The 23532-nt window shown below is 38.3% G+C and overlaps 1 protein-coding gene across 1 annotated transcript in view; it reads right to left on the reverse strand.

Annotated features, from left to right (window-relative positions):
- The window catches only part of IL1RAPL2 (interleukin 1 receptor accessory protein like 2), a 1135143-nt gene that overhangs the window by 474976 nt on the left and 636635 nt on the right, over positions 1 to 23532 (reverse strand). Inside the window, exon 4 of the mRNA XM_081792354.1 lies at positions 15118 to 15304. Coding sequence (XP_081648480.1) covers positions 15118 to 15304 — 187 coding nt within the window. The remainder of the gene's footprint in view (positions 1 to 15117; positions 15305 to 23532) is intronic.

Below are 23532 nucleotides of genomic sequence, written 5' to 3' on the forward strand. Positions count from 1 at the left end.
AGGAAAATATTATCATCAGGTAATCTCCACCCTTCTGGAACCAATGTAGTATAGATGAAAAGGCAAACTGCTGTCAGAGCAAAACAGCTCTAGGTCAACATCTGGGTTTCACCCAAGTTCTGTGGTCTTGGGCAAATTTGTTTAACTTCTTCAGGTATCAGTTTCTTACTCTGCATATGAGGATAATATAATACCATGTGAGAAGCCAGAGCCCAGAAGCTTGCAGAGTTTATTCATTATACTCTTGCTGGGCAGCACTATATGATGGTAATTCAGCACAGAGAATACATTCCATCCCTAAACTTTCACAATCCTGGATTATGTCTCCTCCAAACCTCCAGGTCTCCTTGGTGAAAACTGGTGCTAACTTACTAATCAGATGAAAACAAATCCTCAACAATTGGTTAACTATCTCCAGGAACACAATACTTTAACCCACTGAAAATGTATAGCTCCTAAGAGGCCACTCCAACATTAATCCCAGAAGGTGGGTACAGAAACTATATTTTGTTCAGAAGAGGCTTATAGAAGACCATTGCCCCCACAAACCCATCCTTTATAAAGTTACCTCATTGGCTATCCTGCAGATATCTGGGTACCTACATCAAACGTCATAAGTCTTTTATGCTTTTTACTCCATTAGTTGCAGTATTTCTCCCTCAAACTGCTGGCTGCTAGGCTTACTACTGTCATTGTTTCTCTCCTGTGCCCAATCTTCCCATGACCTCTTTCCTAGTGAACAGGTACCATTGCCATACCTCATTGTTCCATACCTGCTTAATTTTGACAGTCTCTTAAGCAAAGAAATTTGAAGCATTTAAGTCAAGTCTCAAGATGGTTGTTTACCTGAGGCAAGGAAAAACCACCAAAGCCTCAAATATGAGCAGACCTCTAATACTGTTCTCAGTGTGTAATTCCTCTATTAGTTAATGCCCCTGAGACTGTTAAAATAAACTTCATCGAGTCAAAGGTTTTGCTGAGGGCTAGACTTACTAGAAGTACCCAAGTTCAACAAATAGCTCCAGTTTTTGGCCTGGCTGATCCCTCATAGAGCAGTCTGTTGTAGGACCTCCTTGTTCAGTCAAAATAATGTCAGCCCTTACATCCCAGCTTCCTTCCCTCCCTCCCACCCTTCCTGAGTGGCAGATGCCACTTGCCAGCATCTTCTAGGTTGGGAGCCCAGGATGTTCACCAGAAACATCTGTTGACCAAGCTTCTTGAAGTAACTTGTTGCCAGCCACATCTGGATCTTAGAATTTCCACCCTGTGTTGGTTGGCCATCTGGATGTCTTCTTTGAAAAAGTGTCTATTCATGTCTTTTGCCCATTTCTTCACTGGATTATTTGTTTTTTGGGTGTTGAGTTTGATAAGTTCTTTATAGATTTTGGATACTAACCCTTTATCTGATATGTCGTTTGCAAATATCTTCTCCCATTCCATCGGTTGTCTTTTAGTTTTGCTGATTGTTTCCTTTGCTGTACAGAAGCATTTTATTTTGATGAGGTCCCAATAGTTCATTTTTGCTTTTGTTTCCCTTGCCTCTGGAGACTTGTTGAGTAAGAAGTTGCTGTGGTCAAGATCAAAGAGGGTTTTGCCTGCTTTGTCCTCAAGGATTTTGATGGCTTCCTTTCTCACATTTAGGTCTTTAATCCATTTTGGGTTTATTATTGTGTATGGTGTAAGAAAGTGGTCCAGGTTCATTCTTCTGCATGTCACTGTCCAGTTTTCCCAGCACCATTTGCTGAAGGGACTGTCTTTATTCCACTGGGTATTCTTTCCTGCTTTGTCAAAGATTAGTTGGCCATACGTTTGTGGGTCCATTTCTGGGTTTTCTATTCTATTCCATTGATCTGAGCATCTGTTTTTGTGCCAGTATCATACTGTCTTGATGATTATAGCTTTGTAGTACAGCTTGAAGTCTGGGATTGTGATGCCTCCTGATTTGGTTTTCTTTTTCAAGATTGCTTTGGCTATTTGGGGTCTTTTCTGGTTCCATACAAATTTTAGTTATTTGTTCTCATCACTCATCATCAGGGAAATTCAAGTCAAAACCACAATGAGATACCACCACACACCTGTCAGAATTGCTAACTTTAACAACTCAGGTAACAACAGATGTTGGCGAGGATGTGGAGAAAGAGGATTTCTTTTGTACTGCTGGTGAGAATGCAAACTGGTGCAGCCACTCTGGAAAAAGGTATGGAGGTTTCTCAAAAAATTAAAAATACAAGTACCCTACGACCCAGCAATTGCACTACTAGGTATTTATCCAAGGGATACAGGTATGCTGTTTTGAAGGGGCACATGCACCCCAATGTTTATAGCAGCACTATCAACAACAGCCAAAGTATGGAAAGAGCTGAAATGTCCATTAATGGATGAATGGAAAGAAGATGTGGTGTATATATATATATATATATATATATATATATATATATATATAAAATGGAGTATTACTCAGCAATCAAAACCAATGAAATCTTGCCATTTGCAACTACGTGGATGGAACTACAGGGTAATAGGCTAAGCGAAATTAGTCAGAGAAAGATAAATATCGTATGATTTCACTCATATGAGGGCTTTAAGACACAGAACAAATGAACACAAGGGATGGGAAGCAAAAAGAATATAAAAGCAGGGAGGGGAACAAAACATAAGACTTTTTTTTAATGTTTATTTATTTTTGAGAGAGAGACAGAGCATGAGTGGAGGAGGGTAGAGAGAGAGAGGTAGACACAGAATCCCAAGCAGGCTCCAGGCTCCGAGCTGTCAGCAAGAGCCAGACGCGGGGCTCAAACTCATGGGCGGTGAGATCATGACCTGAGCTGAAGTCAGACGCTCAACCGACTGAGCCACCCAGGCGCCCCAGATAAGACTCTTAAATATGGAGAACAGAGGGTTACTAGATGGGTTGTGGGAGGGGGATGGGCTAAATGGGTAAGGGGCATTAAGGAAGTTACTCCTGAAATCATTGTTTCACTATATGCTAATTAAATTGGATGTAAATTAAAAAAATAAAATTAAAAAAAAATTCCACACTGAAATATTCACCAATATATTCACAGTACATTTCTGAGATATCATCATCATACCCACAGGTATTTTTGAATCAGTTTGATTTGTTGGCCATGGACATTTCAATTATATTCAGAGCACAGAACTCATTTCTCATGGCAAGAACACTAGGAAGATTAATTTAAATATTTATTCTGATTCTAAAGTTCAGACACAAAGTAGTTGTGCAACCACAGACTAATCATATAACCTCTGTCCTCAAGGGCACCTAATAGTCATCCCCTCAGACCCAATTTCTCCCCTTTCCCCTGGAGACTGGACTATTTCATACAGCATCTAGTCAGCTGCCTAAAAATCTATAGGGAATGTGATCTTTCTTCAAATTAAAGATGGAAGACATAGGAGCACAATTGTGAATTAGGTATCAACTTTGCCCTTTCAGTCCTACCTCTACTCCAAATTCATAGGATAACAAACTTCAGAAAGTCTTTCCCCTTCCTAGCTCTATTTCTCCAACTTTCTCTCTTCATATTCTTTTTTTTTTTTTTTTAATTTTTTTTTTTCAACGTTTTTTATTTATTTTTGGGACAGAGAGAGACAGACAGAGCATGAACGGGGGAGGGGCAGAGAGAGGGAGACACAGAATCGGAAACAGGCTCCAGGCTCTGGGCCATCAGCCCAGAGCCCGACGCGGGGCTCGAACTCACGGACCGCGAGATCGTGACCTGGCTGAAGTCGGACGCTTAACCGACTGCGCCACCCAGGCGCCCCTCTCTCTTCATATTCTTAATGTAGAAGGCAGTACCCCACAGTGATTAGAGTATAAGGTCTAGACTCAAATACTTGGTTTGGAATCCCAAGTTGTATTATCTTGAGCATGTTACTTAATTGATCTTAGCCTTAATTTTTTCACCTATTAAAAAAGTGGTGATAAGGGGTGCCTAGTCATTTAAGCATCCAACTCTTGATTTCAGCTCAGGTCATAATCTCATGGTTTGTGAGTTCAAGCCCCTCATAGGGCTCTGCGCTTATAGCACAGAGCCTGCTTGGGATTCCCTCTCTGCCCCTCTCCTGTTCACTCTTTTTTTTTTCTCTCTCTCAAAATAAATAAATAAACTTTTAAAAAGTGGTGATAATAATATTTACCAATATGGGTGATTATGAAGAATAAATGAGGTGATGCATATAAATGCTCTGTATTATAGAGCATAACATGATAAAAAAACTATAAACATTAACTATTATTCTATTATTACTACCCTCATAACTCTGCCTTCAGATTACATACACTCCTATTATGACATGTTAATGACTGTCAGGAGTTAATGTGATTCACATTTCTATGGAGATCTGGACACAATTCAAAAGACAATTCAAAGTTATAATTCCGATTCAGGGGTTGACTTCCAGTTTCTGATTCAACATGCAAAGGCTTGGAAAGTTTGACTACCATCCACACAACAAGAAAAAAAGCTGAACAAACTGGAAGTCAACTACCCTTCTTATATCCATCAGACAATTGAGGTGACAGTGAAAATCACTGTCCTAGAAACTGGAGAGACAGGTGAGTACAAAGAATCACAGCTTACTGGGAACTGAAGCAGACACAGGAGCCAGAAACTAGTAGGAACAGTTAAAGGGTAATTGACTAGTTTCTGAAGACTGTGAACTGGCTTGATACAAAAAAAAAAACCCTTGGTGGCCCAGTCTTGTGGGCCACTTTTAAAAGGTTTGCCTCCAGGAGCCCCACCAGGTTATTAGCATGGAAACCAGAGAAAAAAATCCCCTTATGCTTTTGATATAGGAAGGAAAAGGTAACCATTTTGAAATATACCCAAAGAGCTCTGTTCTCCTTGACCCTGGCCTGCCCTCAAAGAATATGGGAAAAGGGAAATACCCAGTGTCAGCCCCCTTTAGCTTTTGAAGGAAAATAGCTAGCTCCAGCTCCCTCTATCATTCCTGTCTCATCTAATGGAGAGAAGCTGAGAAGCACTTGTGATGGCCACAGCCCAGGGCGAGAGTTCACTAAAACATGGAAATCTAACCATAAGATTACAGAATGTTTTCCCTTACCCTACACCTTACTATCATATCAACAGGGTTCCTGTATAACATTAAGGATATTACAGCTAAAATAACTGCACAATTCAGTCCTTACTTAAGATGAAGTCTCTAGGAAAACCCAAAGATAATAGGGGAATGAAAAACAAGGACACCAGAGGGAATTTTAGCCTCTAGTACCTACAACTAGAGCAAGGAGTCAATACAGCCTAACTCTTAGCTAGATAAATGTAAAAACCTCATATTAAAGGCCTGTTAATTCAGTTCCTTTTACCAAGTACATAATGCTTGGCTTTCAACAGAAATTTACATGGTGTACTAAAAGACAAAAACAGCAACAACAACGACAATGACAACAAAAATGGCACGATTTGAAAAGAAAGAACAAGCATTAGAACCAGACTGAGGTAGTGTCCGACTTCGGCTCAGGTCATGATCTCACAGCTCGTGAGTTCGAGCCCCGCGTCGGGCTCTGTGCTGACAGCTCAGAGCCTGGAGCCTGTTTCAGATTCTGTGTCTCCCTCTCTCTCTGCCCCTAACCCACTTGCATTCTGTCTCTGTCAAAAATAAATAAACATTAAAAAAAAAAAAAAAGAACCAGACTGAGGTATAGGAGAAAATTTGGAATTACCTGTCTGAGAATTTAAAATAAGTATGATTAATATGTTAATGGTCCTAATGGTAATAGTGGACAACATGTAAGAACAGAAGAGAGATGTAAACTCTTTAAAAATAATAAAAAGAGAAATACTAGAAACAAAAACACTATAACAGACATAAAGAATGCCTTTGATAGGCTTTTTTATAGTGTTTTTTTTACTACAATTTATTGTCAAGTTGGGTAACATACAGTGTATATGGTGTGCTCTTGGTTTTGGGGGTAGATTCTCATGGTTCATCACTTACATACAGCACCCAGTGCTCATCCCAACAAGTGCCCTCCTCAATGCCCATCACCCATTTCCCCCCTCCCTCCCCATCAACCCTAAGTTTGTTCTCTGTACTTAAGAGTCTCATATGGTTTGCCTCCCTCCCTCTCTGATTGTAACTATGTCTTCTCCCCTTCCCTTACCCCATATTCTATTAAGTTTTTCAAGATCCAGATATGAGTGAAAACATATTATATCTGTCTTTCTCTGACTGAATTATTTCACTTAACAAAATACCCTTCAGTTCCATCCAAGTTGCTACAAATGATAGGATTTCATTTTTTTCTCATTGCGAAGTAGTGTTCTACTGTGTATACAAACCACATCTTCTTTATCCATTCATCACTTGATGGATGTTTAGGCTCTTTCCATAATTTGACTATTGTTGAAATCGCTGTTATAAATATTGGGGTACATGTGCCGCTATGAATCAGCACTGCTGTATCCTTTGGATAAATTCCTAGTATTGCTATTGCTGGGTCATAGGAAAGTACTATTTTTAGTTTTTAGTTTTTTTTTTTTTTTTTCAGGAAACTCCACACTGTTTTCCAAAGCAGCTGCACCAGTTTGCATTCCCACCAACATTGCAAGAGGGTTCCCATTTCTTCATATCCTTGCCAGCATCTATTGTCTCCTGAGTTGTTAATTTTAGCTACTCTGGTATGAGGTGGTATCTCAGTGTGGTTTTCATTTATATTTCCCTGCTGATGAGTGATATTGAGCATCTTGTCATGTCTGTTGGCCATCTGGATGTCTTCTTTGGAAAAGTGTCTACTAGAGATAAAAACACTATAACAGACATAAAGAATGCATTTGGTAGGCATTTTAATAAACTGGGCATGGTGAAAGGAAAAAAAAAATCAGTGAGTTTGAAGGTATGTCAATAATAACTTCCCAAACTGATGAGCAAAACGAAAGAAGAATTAAAAAAAAAAAAAAAGAATATCTGAGTGTTAGTGTATTGGAAGATGGCGGTATAGGAGAATGCTGGGCTCACCTTGTCCTGCTGATCATTTAGATTCTAACCACATTGGCCTAAATAACCCAGAAAACCACCAGAAGAAAAGCAGAACAGACTCTCCATAGCCAAGCGTAGACAAGAGGCCCACGGAAGAGGCTAGGAAGGGCAGAGAGGCGGTGTGTGCTACATGGACTGGCAGGAGGGAGCCGGGCAGTGGAGGGGCAGCCCACCGGGCAAGGGAGAGCCCCTGAAGTATGGCTTGCAAAAGCGGAGTGGCCAGACTCTGTGAGTTCTGACAGCGAGTGGGACTTAATATCTGGAATGTTAAAGGTCAACTGTTCTGCTCTTGGAGAGCAGGGAAGGCAAGAGGATGCTGGGAGGGAGGGTTGCTGAGCCCCAGAAGACAGAGCTCAGCTCGGTGGGGGAACAAAGGTGCTGGCAAGTGCCATTTGCCTCTCCCATCCCCCAGCCGAAATTCCAAAGGGAACCAGTTCCCATCGCCAAACTTGCTTGCATCACGCAAACGCCCAACACTGTGCTTCTGTGGATCCATCCCTCCAACGGGCCTGTCTCCCTCCCGGTGTGGAGGGCCCCTCCCGCAAGGGACCACCAAGGGCAAAGCTAGCTAAGCCTGCCCCTCCCACCTCTGTGCACCTTGCAGATCCACCCCATCTGATACACCCTTGGCCAGTTCCCATCAAAGCAGCACCACAAGCCTGGCAGTATGCAAGTAGCCCAGACAGGGGCCACACCACTCCACAGTGAGTCCTGCTCTTGGGAGAGGGGAAGATAATGTACATGCCAGTCTGACTGTGTCTCCAGCAGTGGGCTGGGGGCAGACATCAGGTGTGACTGCTGCCCCACTCACCAACACAAGTTTCTCCTGACAGCACAGGGGAAGTGCCCTGCAGTTTGGAGCTACCACAGGGACTAGCCAAAATGACTAAATGGAAGAATTCTCCTCAAAAGAAACTCCAGGAAGTAGCGACAGCTAACGAATTGATCAAAAACGATTTAAGCAATATAATGGAACAAGAATTTAGAATAGTAATCATAAAATTAATCACTGAGTTTGAAAAAAGCATAGAGGATAGCAGAGAATCTATTGCTACAGAGATCAAGGGACTAAGAAATAGTCATGAGGAACTAAAAAATGCTATAAATGACGTGCAAAATAAAATGGAGGCGGCCATACTCTCTACTAAACACCCTACTAAAGAATGAATGGGTCAACCAGGCAATTAGAGAAGAAATTTAAAAATATATGGAAATAAATGGAAATGAAAATACAACAATACAAATGCTTTGGGATGCAGCCAAGGCAGTCCTGAGAGGAAAATGAATTGCAATCCAGGCCTATCTCAAGAAACAAGAAAAATCCCAAATACAAAATCGAACAGCACACCTAAAGGAAATAGAAGCAGAACAGCAAAGACATCCCACACCTAGCAGAAGAAGAGAAATAATAAAGATCAGAGCAGAAATAAACAATATAGAATCTAAAAAACTGTAGAGCAGATCAATGAAACCAAGAATTAGTTTTTTGAAAAATAAACAAAATGATACACCTCTAGTCAGGCTTCTCAAAAAGAAAAGGGAGAGGACCCAAATAGATAAAATCATGAATGAAAATGGAATGATTACAACCAATCCCTCAGAGATACAAACAATTATCAGGGAATACTATGAAAAATTATATGCCAACAAATTGGACAACCTGGAAGAAATGGACAAATTCCTAAGCACCCACATACTTGCAAAACTCAAGCACGAAGAAATAGAAAATTTGAACAGACACATAACCAGCAAAAAATTGAATCAGTTATCAAAAATCTCCCAACAAATAAGAGTCGAGGACCAGATGGCTTCCCAGGGGAGTTCTACCAGACATTTAAAGCAGAGATAATATCTATCCTTATCAAGCTGTTCCAAAAAATAGAAAGGGAAGGAAAAATTCCAGATCCATTCTATGAAGCCAGCATTTCTTTGATTCTCAAACCAGACAGAGACCCAGCCAAAAAATAGAACTACAGGCAAATATCCCTGATGAATATGGATGCAAAAATTTCAGTAAGATACTAGCAAAATGAATTCAACAGCATATAAAAAGAATTATCCACAATGATCAAGTCAGATTCATTCCTGGGCTGCAGGGCTGGTTCAATATTTGCAAATCAATCAATGTGATACATCACATTAATAAAAGAAAAGAAAAGAACCATATGATCCTGTCAATCGATGCAGAAAAAGCATTTGACAAAATTCAGCATCCTTTCTTAATAAAAACCCTCGAGAAGGTCAGGATAGAAGGAACATAGTTAAACATCATAGAAGTCATTTATGAAAAGCCCACAGCTAATATCACCCTCAATGGGGAAAAACTGAGAGCTTTCTCCCTGAGATCAGGAACACGACAGGGATGTCCACTCTCACTGCTGTTGTTTAACATAGTGTTGGAAGTCCTAGCATCAGCAATCAGCAATCAGACAACAAAAGGAAATCAAAGGCATCAAGATTGGCAAAGATGAAGTTAAGCTTTCACTTTTTGCAGATGACATGATACTATACATGGAAAATCCGATAGACTACACCAGAAGTCTGCTAGAACTGATACATGAATTTAGCAAAGTTGCAGGATACAAAATCAATGTACAGAAATCAGTTGCATTCTTATGCACTGGCAATGAAGCAACAGAAAGACAAATAACGAAACTGATCCCATTCACAATTGCACCAAGAAGCATAAAATACCTCGGAATAAACCTAACCAAAGATGTAAAAGATCTCTATGCTGAAAACTATAGAAAGCTTATGAAGGAAATTGAAGAAGATACAAAGAAATGGAAAAACATTCCGTGCTCATGGATTGGAAGAATAAATATTGTTAAAATGTCAATACTTCCCAAAGCAATCTACACATTCAATGCAATCCCAATCAAAATTGTATCAGCATTCTTCTCGAAGCTAGAACAAGCAATCCTAAAATTTGTATGGAACCACAAAAGACCCTGAATGGCCAAAGTAATTTTGAAGAAGACCAAAGTGGGAGGCATCACTATCCCAGACTTTAGCATCTACTACAAAGCTGATCATCAAGACAGCATGGTGTAGACCAAAAACAGACATGTAGACCAATGGAATAGAATAGAGAACCCAGAATTAGACCCACAAAAGTATGGCCAGCTAATCTTTGACAAAGCAGGAAAGAATATCCAATGGAAAAAAGAGTGTCTCCTTAACAAATGGTGCTGGGAGAATTGGACAGCAACATGCAGAAGAATGAAACTAGACCACTTTCTTACACCATTCACAAAAATAAACTCAAAATGGTTAAAGGACCCGAATGTGAGACAGGAAACCATCAAAACCTTAGAGGAGAAAACAGAAAAAAGCCTCTCTGACCTTAGCTGTGGCAATTTCTTACTTGACACATCTCCTAAGGCAAGGGAATTAAAAGCAAAAATGAAGTATTGGGACCTCATGAAGATAAAAAGCTCCTGCACAGCAAAGGAAACAATCAACAAAATTAAAAGGCAACCAATGGAATGGGAAAAGATATTTGCAAATGACTTATTGGACAAAGGGCTAGTATCCAAAATCTATAAAGAACTCACCAAACTCCACACCCAAGAAACAAATAATCCAGTGAAGAAATGTGCAGAAGACATGAATAGACACTTCACTAAAGAAGACATCCAGATGGCCAACAGGCACATGAAAAGATGCTCAACGTCCCTACTCATCAGGGAAATACAAATCAAAACCACACTGAAATATCACCTGACACCAGTCAGAGTGGCTAAAGTGAACAAATCAGGAGCCTATAGATGCTGGAGAGGACGTGGAGAAATGGGAACCCTCTTGCACTGTTGGTGGGAATGCAAACAGGTACAGCCACTCTGGAAAACAGTGGGGAGGTTCCTCAAAAATTTAAAAATAGATCTACCCTATGATCCAGCAATAGCACTGCTAAGAATTTACCCGAGGGATACAGGAGTGCTGATGCATAGGGGCACTTGTACCCCAATGTTTATAGAAGCACTTTCAACAATAGCCAAATTATGGAAAGAGCCTAAATGTCCATCAACTGATGAATGGAGAAAGAAATTGTGGTTTATATACACAATGGAATAGTACTTGGCAATGAGAAAGAATGAAATATGGCCTTTTGTAGAAATGTGGATGGTACTGGAGAGTGTTACGCTAAGTGAAATAAGTCATACAGAGAAAGACAGATACCATATGTTTTCACTCTTATGTGGATCCTGAGAAAATTAACAGAAGACCATGGGGGAGGGGAAGGGGAAAAATAGTTACAGAGAGGGAAGGAGGCAAACCATAAGAGACCCTCAAAAACTGAGAATAAACTGAGGGTTGATGGGGGTGGGAGGGAGGGGAAAGTTGGTGATGGGCATTGAGGAGGGCACCTGTTGGAATGAGCACTGGGTGTTTTATGGAAACCAATTTGACAATAAATTTCATATTAAAAAATGAAATAGGTAAAGGGAGTCTACACTCTTATGACAATAGTGTTCTCAGTGAATACTGAGATTGTTCTAGTGTTGTTCTTCTTAGTTTAATAATGAAAAGAATCTTTCTTTCTCTTTTCAAAAATGTTTCTAAAAATACTAACATTATTGTATATTCTGTTTACTCTCTAAGCCCCACTCAGATAGCATTAGGATGAAGTGCTTAAAGTATAGACCCTCTCTTAACTTCCCTTTGCTAACTGATAGAGTTCAGATAGCGAGAGATAGCCCCCTTACACATATCTGTTAACATTCCAAGGACAACTAGGATAGGCTTACTAAGTCATCTTTATGAACATGCCCCAGTACCACCTAATCCACCTTTACCTTCCTATCCAGCTGTGATTACATACAGGTACAGAAGGACAGTCTTCAAAGGACTTTCATAGCATTTTTCAGACAGGCTAGAAAAAGCATAACAGTATGTGAAAGTGATACAAAGTAGAGAGCAAGAAAAAAGCAGAAATGGGAAAAAAAGAAACAGATTTAAAGATTATATATATCTAAAAAGATGATGTGGAAACTTATCATGCAACACACATACTTTTTACTGTTAAAATACTAGAGATAGGAGCACCTGGATGGCTCGGTCCATTACGTGTCCAATTCTTGGTTTTGGCTCAGTTCGTGATCTCAAGGTTTTGTGGGTTTGAGCCCTGCATTGGGCTCTGCACTGGCAGTGTAGAACCTGCTTGGGATTCTCCCACTCTCCGTCTCTTTTTGACCTCCCCAACTCATGCTCTCTGTCTCTCTCAAAATAAATAAACTTTATTTTTAAAAATCTTACAAAATGAAAAAAAAAACTAGAGATAATATACTGTACATTTCTTTTTTTTTAATTTTTAATGTTTTTATTTTTATTTTTTTTCTGAGAAACAAAGAGAGACAGAGCACAAGCAGGGGAGGGGCAGAGAGAGAGGAAGACACAGAATCTGAAGCAGGTTCCAGGCTCTGAGCTGTCAGCACAGAGCCCAGTGTGGGGCTCAAAATCACAAGCTATGAGATTACCTGAGCTGAAGTCGAACACTTAACCGAGTAAGCCACCCAGGCACCCTATTACACTATACATTTCTAAATTTGGATGTGCACCAGAATGAACTCTGGACAAGTGTCTTTACATTGCTGTAGTCAGAGAAAAATAACTTAATGCTCAGCCTCGTAGGGCATAGAGAGACTGTAAACAATCAGGGAAGATTATTAAACTAATGACTGAAGAAGGAAACATTTTCCCTATAAATCAATACACGTTTTTCAAGGATATATTTGAAACTGTGAGAAATGGAGTTAACAACACGTTGTAGAGCTTCAGGGAGTCTTTAACTTTGGGGTTTAGTTTTTTATTCTGATCCAATAGTATAGTATAGTGGCTAAGAGAATGGGCCTAGTAGCCAAAATGCAAGTCATAAACTGCTGTGTGACTTTTGTTAAGTCACTTATCTGACTCTCTAGTCACTTCTTCTGGAAAATGGGGATGATAATAATACCTACATAATACAGTAATTCTAGAGATTGACTTAATCTATCTAAAGCACTTAAAACAGAGTCTGGCATATGGTGAGTACTCAATAAATGTTATTTATCATTATGACTATTATTCATCAATTTTAAAATGTTATAGAAATCCTAAACATTATTATCCAAGCAGAGCTAGAAATGTCATTTGCTTCACCATTGTTGGTCCATTTGTAAGAAAAAAAAAATGATACTTAGCACTTCCCAAGGAATAAATTGCTTTGGTATATGATGATGATAGTGATGTCTAGAAATGAAAAGAAAGAAGAAAGAATTTACTGGAAAAATAATAAGAAGAGATAGTAGAATAAATATTTCAGGCTGACAACCTGGATTTTACTCCTAGCTGCTAACTCTGGAGCTGGTCAATTTTCTTTTTTCAATTATAAAATTAAAATAAATCTTTCTTACTCTATCTTTTCACAGGCTTCTCTGCATCAGTGTTACATCTTAGAGAAATACCTGTGATCAGGGCTGGGTTTAGCTCCAGGATAACTGCACGAAAGGGTAGTGATTAAGAAAATGGACTCTGGAATAACACTGCCTTAAATACAGAACAAGGCTTTGTTAGTTGAGTAACTTTGGACAAGTTTCTACATGCCTTTGAGACTCAGTTTTTTTCAGTTAAACAAAGATAATAGAACTCCCACACAGAGTTGCATTGAGACTCAAATTGAGATAATACAGAGACCAAGCTTAGCATAGTGAATGGCATATAGTAAGTACTTAATAAATGCTAAGAAGGCTAATACTGGCATGGAGGGTCCCAATAAATTATGGATAATCTATATTTATGCATAATTATCATCAGGTTCCTTTTTATCTGTCAGAATATTATCTTCATTAGGAAAAAAAGGAAGGACAATTCACATAGAGACTTGGGGTCCCAGTTCAGGACATGCTTTTGGTGTCTACTGGTGAGTCTGTACAGGGGTGAAGATGGAGAGACTTCCAAATGTAAAAACACATGACAGCTGTAGGAGTTAGGGTTTAGGCTCCCCTGGAAACTAAGAGTCTGTCATATTCTATAGACACAACCTGTTCCAACTTTTATGTGTTTAATTCCCACAATGTACACAACACCTGTGCAGAAAACCCCCTTGGTCACCTCTGGCCATAACATATAAAACTGTACCATGTATCAACTATCATGACTCAGAGTTGGCCGAGGATACACAGTTCTCTTATAGGACCACAGGGTCTCAGGGAGCAGCCAGAATGTCATAGCTAGAAGGTTATGTGGTTATTTCTCTGCTTTCTCCCCTAGATCCTGTCTCTGACCTTGTGTGACCTACTCTATGCCTAGGGAATCTTAAGACTATTGATTCTATCTCCTAGTTTTGCACTCTGACTTCTGTTTAAGTTTCCATGGGTTCTAGGAGGAAACCGGAAGACAGGAGTTACAAGGGGTTAGGGTACTTATCCTGCCTAATCCCTCTTTATTTGCCACAGTTCATATGTTCTTTTAAGGCCACAGCTTTTGTCAGGACCACTCTACTCATTCCAGGTTCCAGTGGCAATTTACAGCTTCCTCCCTTTTGTTGGTTTTCTTAACCCAACCTCACCTCTGTAAACAGTTCCTTCACTCAACTTATTTCTGTGCACCCTTTGAGTGTGGCTTATTTCCAGATAAACACATTATTTCCAGTGTTCACACATCCTGCACTAGGCCCATTTCTCTCCTCTGCATTGACAGTAGTGGCTCTCACAATGTAGATCATAGTAACAGTTGTTATTCTTTCTAAGTCTAGTACTTGTAATAATGGGCCTTTACTCCTAACAGTAAATAATATTTCTATGTTCCTCAAATACTTTCTTTCATGTGTTACTTAAATCTTTACTCTTCTCCCCATTTGCTCTCATGAGTTTGGGTGGAGAGAGATTTTGCTTATTTTTAGCAGTTGGAGAAGATGGGACTATTTATAACACCTGCTGATGGAAATGTATTAAAACCAGGACTATATAGAAGTCATACCTCTGAATTATTTATCTGTGGATCTGTTCATTTTTCTCAATGAAATATCTAATACCAAAAACTAGAAATAAAATCTCTCCATTTTTCTATCCTCAAGCTAAGTTAAAAAAAATAATTGACACCATGGTGAGTTACCTTGTACCACACAACATCAGGCTCTTGATCAGACTTTTTAAAGTCATCCATGTCTGGGCAGGAGATCTCTTTTCTTTTAGTGACTTCAGATTTCTCTAAATACCGTATCCTGCTATTGTAGCACAGGCCTGATTCATTCTCTGCAACAGTCAAGGACATTGACACCTTCATGCAATATGTCGAGTTTCTGTAGGAACAGAAATAGCAGAATGGCTTTACTGGGTGTTTAAAACCGTGTTTGTACTCTACATATTAAAAGAATATTTACTTTTATGTATGGGACCTTGCCTAGAAATCAGAAACAACATCAAAACAACACAAAACAGTTTTCTAGTTCAACTGACAAGAAGCTATAAAGCAAAATGTTAATGAGGACATCTCTGACCATGAGGTAGCTACATAACTACATAGAATAGCTGTACCCATTTTCTAAACTATAAGACAGCACAGGATTCTTTTCCAGTGGTAAATATTGCTACATTGAAAATCTGATAGTGAAAAAATATGAGAAAGTCTGTAACTAGAGCTATAGTAATTTCTGCCCTGCCCCTATGATCAGTCCCTTCACGGGTATTTCAAGGGTTGTTTCATTTTGTCATTGGTTTCAAAGCCAACATCTGATTTTGCAAGGTACATACCCAAAAGCAGATCAACATACAGAAGATACCTGTTAACTTATATATCTTTTTAAATTGTTTACTGAGATATGTCAGGGGTCAAATTCTTGGTTCCAACAGAGAACAAATCCTAGTAGAATGTGGTTCATCTGAATTAATTTTATCCACCAACATTAATATTATAAAGGAATTTCAACAGTAAATTTTACCATAAGGCCACTTTAGAAATTGGGCATTAATTGGCTAACTCATTATATAAAAGTATTTATGGAATTCAATTCTGCCTTCATTTCTCGATGTATGCCCCTTGACTTTTCCTTACTCTGCTGTATCTGGGATGCAGTAGATAAAAGAAAACTGGAAAGTATGAGAAAGAGATCAGAGACACCTGGTAAGACTTAGAAGAAGGTCAACTGGAAATCTCTTGGTAGGAAATACCAGGATTGTGTCTATTCTAAACATCAAGGGATACCAGCTGTTAAAAATACCAAGTGCCAAGGGCACCTCAAAACTGGTTTTACAACCAAGTGACAATAATCCTGACAAATGGGATAAGCATGCCAGCCAATAATTTAAGTTGGCCTAAAATAATTATTAATATTCATATTACTTACTCATTGAAATTTCACAATGTGCCAGATATTATATAAAACACAGGAGTGCAGATGGTTGCTGCCCATTGGGTTTACAAAGTGAGTTAATCAAAATGACTGCTACTTGAATTTCTAGTGAAGTTAATTACTGGCAAGTACTTCTGACTATGTCCATGCCTGTGTCATCTGAGTAGGATACTTTCAAAGCAATCCCATTCTAATGTTCAGATGCAACCCCATTACACAATGTAGATTGTGAGGTATTGCTTTTCTCCCTTAGTACAGATTCCTAGAACCCAAAGATATGCCCACTAGGGATCAAAGGTGACCATTTAATTCTCTTGTTAGATGTTTCACAGACTCTTTACAAGCCATGAACCTAAAACCACCAGAATAAAACAAAAATAAAACAAAACACAAAAACAGTCTTAGGCAAGAAGGTAAGGTTGGTGCAATTTGGCTCTTCTTGATTCCACCTTCAGTATTTTGATGCTAAGCATTTCCATGTCTCTATGCTTCCTTTAAGGCCCTACATGATCTGGCCTGTCATAACACTTTCCTTTAATTTTTTTTTATTTAAATCTTTCTTTCTTTCTTTCTTTCTTTCTTTCTTTCTTTCTTTCTTTCTTCTTTCTTTCTTCTTTCTTTCTTTCTTTCTTTCTTTCTTTCTTTCTTTCTTCCGAGAGAAAGCAGGGAAGGGGCAAAGAGAGAGGGAGAGAGGGAATCCCAAGCAGGCTCCACACTGTCAGTCCAGAGTCAATGCAGGACTCATCCTCAAACCTGAGCCAAAATCAAGAGTCAGATGCTTAACCAACTGAGCCACCCAGGCACCCCAACACTGTTCTTTACTTTAGGGTGCAGTCACAATGGCATTTCCTCTGTTCCTTAAATATACTAAGCCTATTTGAGCCATGGACTTTTATACTTGTTCTTCTCTCTGATCTTCTATCATCTGTTTATTTGTTAAATGTAAGCAAGAAATTAGTTGCTTTTGTTCATCACTCTATCCCTGAGATCTAAATTAATAATGTTCAGTGAATGTTAGTTGGTTAGAAGACATAGCACCAAAAAGTATGTTGATTCAAGAGACATGTCCTCTCTGCTCTATTTCTCCATCAACCCCATATGGTACTAACCTCTCTTCCTCATTCAGATTCAGGTATATGGCTGATCAAATGTCACATTCCTTGTTTAAATATGATTTGGCATAAATTTGCAGGTATTCTTGTACCACAAGGGTAAGGTTTAGCCAAGTCTTGTGTATCACCATATTAGCAAAGAAAGGAATATACTAGTTACACCTGGGAGACAAGGAGGACTAGGGCAGGTACGGGAAATGGAGGAAAGACAAATGTTCACAGTTTTTTTTTAAGTATCAATCAAGTAATAACCCAAGACCACGGGGGAATGGAAGGGGAAAAGAAAAGTTACAAACAGAGAGGGAAGGAGGCAAACGATGAGACTCTTAAATACAGAGAACGAACTGAGGGCTGATGGGGGTGGGAGGGAGGGGTGGGTTGGTGATGAGCACTGAGGAGGGCACTTGTTGGGGTGAGCACTGGGAGTTGTATGGAAGCCAATTTGACATTAAATTATATTAAAAAGAAATAAATAAGTAAAAGTATCGAACACAGAAGAATCACCTCTTCTAGGTTTACAAAGAATTCTGAACAGTTCTTAATGTTACAGACTTTGATCATCTCTGCTCCATGGTGTTCATCCCTACAGGTGAAAGAGAATTACTTGTTAAATATCCTCCCACTATTATGCTGTACCTCAGGGAAAGAGGGCTGTTGACCAGCAGTCTCAAAAATAAAAGCAAATAGAACGTCCAGTCCCATGAAAGAAGCTTACTATCTCAAATTTATTTAGCCCTGGGGAAAAACAGAGTAGTCTGAGTAAGAGACCGACAGAGTGGTTTCTTAACAAAGCACCAGCTTTGAGCTAAGATCCACTGTGTTCAACTAGCTCTGTGCCCTTGGGCAAGTAATGTAACATCTCTCAGACTCACTTTCATCAGCTGAAAAATGAGGATAAGAAGTCCTTTATGGTGATTCCATTGGAGTTTGGAGAAAGGAGTTCCTCTCATTATAACACCATGAGCAAAAATATGTTACCATTTTCAATTGGAATGATTACAACACCTGGCCTCTCCAGTCTAAGTGTTAAATAAAATAATGCATATAAAACACATAATAGAGTATCTGGCACATAGTAGATATTCTATACATTATAGTTAGAATTGTCATTACTGATAGGATTAGTTGTTATATATTGTTAATAAATAATAATTATAATTTATGTGTGATAGTAATTATGATCAATCACCAATATAATAAAAACAGTACACTGGCAGCAATGGATTAAGGTATGCCACTGGGTTAGGGGTGCTACCTGATAGGAAAATGTCTAAAAGAGGTCAGTTGGGCAATAGGCCTAGTACCAGAGAGTCATGAAGTTCTGAAAGGATCAAAAAGACACACTGACCTAGACACAAAAAGAAGTGAATCAAAAGAAAACAGCTAAGGCAGGGAGAAACTTTCAGTTAATATGGGCAGTAGCCATTTGGCAAAGGCTAGAACCTTGGAGGTCATATTGTTAGCAATAGTTTCACTAAGCCTTCTAAGAGTTTCTTAGACAAATGCCTTGTATAACAAAGCCTAGACCTCTAGGTAAGTTTTCTAGGGACAAAAGACAAGAGATATTCTTAAGTGTTTCCTCCCCAATCCCTCCAAATTATAAATTATGTAGGTCAAGCTAAAAGCACCTTCATTAACTTGGGATAGGGATGAGGGCAGGGAACACAAACTGGGGATTGCTGGTGGTTGAAGGAGAAAATGTTTCCATTTTCTCTAACTCTAACCCACAAACAACCTGAGGCCTGGGTTCTGCATGAATTCTGGTCTGTTCTGCTTGTTCTGGTCTCTAGCATGTGGAAGGCTGCTGGAAAATTGCTTGTTAACCCACAAACAAGCCCTAGTATAAAGTCCTTAGCGATGACCAAGGTCTCTGGAACTCGAAGACAAGGCCAGGTGGGAGTCCTACTGTCTCCATTAATGACCTGGGGTCAGTATGATCAAGGCTGTCTGACAGACTGAGACTCAGGTTGATTTTGGTTGTGTAATCTAGCTCTGGCACAGTTCCCACTAATAATCTTGCATTATTTAGATTTTATTTAGAAAGATGCCCCAGGCAAGTTCTATTTAAAATATTTCCTGCAACTGAGACCTAAAAATGTTACTTTTCTTTCATTAGGTACAATTAGAGCTGTGCAAGTTTGAGGAGGCAGACTGACGAGTGTGCAACAATAGAGACTGTACTTTTTTTCTGACCTCCCTTCACATCCTGAGGATAAGGAGAACATTCAGGATCAATATGAGAGAAGTGGCTTTGCTGTGATATTACAGAAGGGCCTTACAATTGAATGCATTTCTAAACATTCAAGTGCTTCTTCATCTCTTATCTTACTTAATTCTGCCAATAATACAGGAAAATGTTCAGGGTAGGTATCATCTACACTTTTTAGAGGACTAAAATGTAGACACAGAGAAGACAAATAATTCAGTTAAGCCCATATAGATGGTTAGTGGATTAGAACCCAGGTTTTGACTGTTAGCCCCTGGCTAACTTGATGCTAATATGGGTTAACAGCCAAACTAACTTGTGGTTACCCACACAAATTTGGGGGAGCTCATAGAAAGAAATGTAAATGTGTAAAGGTAACATTTAAAGAATAATGTCAATATGCACAGTACAGAATTTGTAAATTGATGAAGAAACCCCACTTCCCATTCCAAAGATTTAATATTAGCTACTATATAGGTCATAACTTATACTTTTTTTCCCCAGAAGTATTTCTAAGGGCAAATGTTGATCAATCTTGGGTTCCCTGACAGGAATAGTAAGATCATACATAAAAAACCCAGATGCCTCTTTCTAACTCCCATTTATATAATATGCTTATACTATAAAATCTTAAGTTTTATTTCTGAATTTGAGTTTATGTAAACTTTTTATATCACTAGAGCTAACCTATTAAAAAAAAACTAAATAAATTAGGGAATTTTTTCATGTCTAAAAGCAGAAGCCCAGACAAAATACCTCAGGATATACTTGAAACTTTTCTAAATGGTTCCCTCAATTGTTTTATCCTCCTTTCAAGTTACTTTCTTTGCAAATTCCAGAACCATCTAATGACCAGTAAACTAAAACTTTGTTTTCTGAAATTTTTGAAATGTTAATTGACTGCTACACAAAACTATCATTTCATCAATCTACCACCCTTAGATGATATTGTCCCACTAGAAACATAAGAACTATGAACTGATATTACTATCAAATTCAGGGAAATGAAGTAAATTAATAAACAAATAAAATCTTAGGCCCTTTGATGACTTACATTCCTTGAAAATTATTACAAAAGTAGAAAATTTTATGAAAAATATCTTTGACCTTGTCGGAAAGACCTTCAGATAAGTACAAAAATAAGCACATATAACTGCAAGCATGCAATGTTAATGCTTTAAAAGAACAAGAAGGGAAAAACAGAGGACAGAAATTACTAATATCAGAACGGAAAGACAGGATATCACTACAGTTCTTATAGATATTTAAAGAATAATAAAGGAATACTACAAACAACTCTATGCCCACAAATATGATAGCCTAGATGAAATGGATCAATTTCTTGAAAGGCACAATCTGCCAAAACTCACACAAGAAGAAACAGACCTACAGAAATGTGAATAGGCCTACAGCTATTAAAGAAATTGAATCAATAATTAATAACATTCCAAAAAATAAAACACCAAGTCCAGATGGATTCACTGGCAAATTCTACCAAATACTTAGGATGAAATTATACCAAATTCTCTACAATCTCTTTCAGAAGATAGAAGCAGATGGAATACTTCCTAACTGATTCTATGAAGCCAGCATTAGTCTAATACCAACACCAAAGACATTACAAGAAAACTACAGACTGATATCTTTCATGAGCATAAATGCACAATCCTCAACAGAACATTAGGAAATCAAACCCAGTAATGTATAAAAATAACTATATCCCAGGGACACCTGGGCAGCTCAGTCAGTTGAGCATCCAACTCTTGATTTTGGCTCAGGTCATGATCACATGGTTGTGGGATCGAGCAGTATGTCAGGCTCTGCATGGAGCCAGCTTAAGATTCTCTCTCCCCCATGGCCCCTCTACTCCACAAGTGTGCACACTCTATCTCTAAAATAAAAAAAAAATAGGGGTGCCTAGGTGGCTCAGTCGGTTGAGCGCCTGACTTCGGCTCAGGTTTTGACCTCACGGTCTGTGAGTTCGAGCCCCAGGTCAGGCTCTGTGCTGACAGCTCAGAGCCTGGAGCCTGCTTCGGATTCTCTTTCTCTCTCTCTCTCTATCTCTCTCTCTCTCTGCCCCTCTTCCGCTCATGTTCTCTCTCTGTCTCAGAAATAAACATCAAAAAAAATTAAATAAATAAATAAAATAAATTATAGTAAAATACTAAAAAAGATAATCGTACCCCACAACCAAGTAGGATTTATCCCAGATATGGAAAGTTGGTTCAAATATTCAAAAATCAGGGGCACTTGGGTGGCTCAGTTGTTTAATCATCAGACTCTTGATTTAGGCTCAGGTCATGATTTCATGGTTTGTGATATCAAGCACCTCATTGGTTTCTGCACTGACAGCATGGACCCTGCTTGGGATTCTTCTCTTCACTTCTCTCTGCCCCTCACCTGCTTGCACACACTCTCTCTCTCACTCCCTCTCTCTCTCTCAAAATAAGAAATAAACATAAAAAAATCAAAAATCAATTAATGTAGTTCATCACATTAACAGGCTAAAGAAGAAAAATTACATGACCATATCAGTAGATGCAGGAAAAGCAGTTAACAAAATCCAACGTCCATTCATGATAAAAAAAAAAATTAAAAAATAAAAAGTAAACAAAAAAAACTCTCAACAAACTAGGACTAGAGGGAAAATTCCTCAACTCAGTAAAGAATATCTATGAAAAAAACTATAGCTAACATTATATTTCATGATAATAAACTACAAGTTTCCCATTAAAATTAGGAATAAGGCAAGACTGTCCCCTCTCACCATTCCTATTCAACATCATACTGAAAGTCTCAGCTAATGCAATAGATAAAAAAAGGAAATATCTGATTGATTCAAAAGGAAGAAATAAAATCATCTTTGTTCATAGATGTATGGTTGATCTATACATATAGATGACCCATGCAAAAAATCTGAAAGAGTTGACAAAACACCTGAAATTAGTAAGCAAGTAACTAGTAACTAGCAAGGCTCCAGGATATAAGGTTAATACACAAAAGTCAATTGCTTTCACATATGCAAGCAATGAAAAAGTTATTAATTTGAAATTAAAAACATGATATCACTTACATTAGAAACCCCCAAAATGAAATACTTAGGTATGTATCTAACAAAATATGTACAAGATCTACATGAGGATAACTACAAAACTGAGAAGACCAAAATTGGAGGACTGATACTATCTGACTTTAAGACCTACTCTAAAGCTACAGTAATTAAGACAGAACGGACAAACAGCTCAGTGGAATAGAATATCGAGCCTGGAAATAGATGCATATAAATATAGTCAACTGATCTTTGACAAAGAAGAAAATGCAACACAATAGAGCAAAAAATGTCTTTTCAACAAATGGTACTAGAACAACTAGACATCTGCATGCATATAAAAAAACGAATCTAGACTCAGATCTTTACACCCACCATGAAAAAGAATTCAAAATGGATCACAGACTTAAATGTAAAATGCAAAACTGTAAAATTTCTAGAAAACAACATAGGGAAATCTAGATGACCTTGGATATGGCAATGATTTTTTAATTACAAGATCAAGGACATGATCTGTGACAAATAACTGACTGCTAATAAAATTAAAAAACTTCAGCTCTACAAATGACAATGTTAAGAGAATTAGAAAACAAGCCACAGACTGAGAGAAAATATTAGCAGAAGACACATCTAATAAAGGACTGCTATCCAAAGTATACAAATAATTCTTAAAACTCCACAATAACAAAAAAAAATGGGCCAAAGACCTTAACAGAAACCTCATCAAAGAGATAAAATATACAGATGGCAAATAAACATTTGAAAATATGTATATCATATGTCACCAGGGAAATGCAAATGAAAACAAACC

The sequence above is a fragment of the Panthera onca genome, chromosome X (genome assembly GCF_046562875.1).
Source record: "Panthera onca isolate mPanOnc1 chromosome X, mPanOnc1 haplotype 2, whole genome shotgun sequence".
NCBI lineage: Eukaryota > Metazoa > Chordata > Mammalia > Carnivora > Felidae > Panthera > Panthera onca.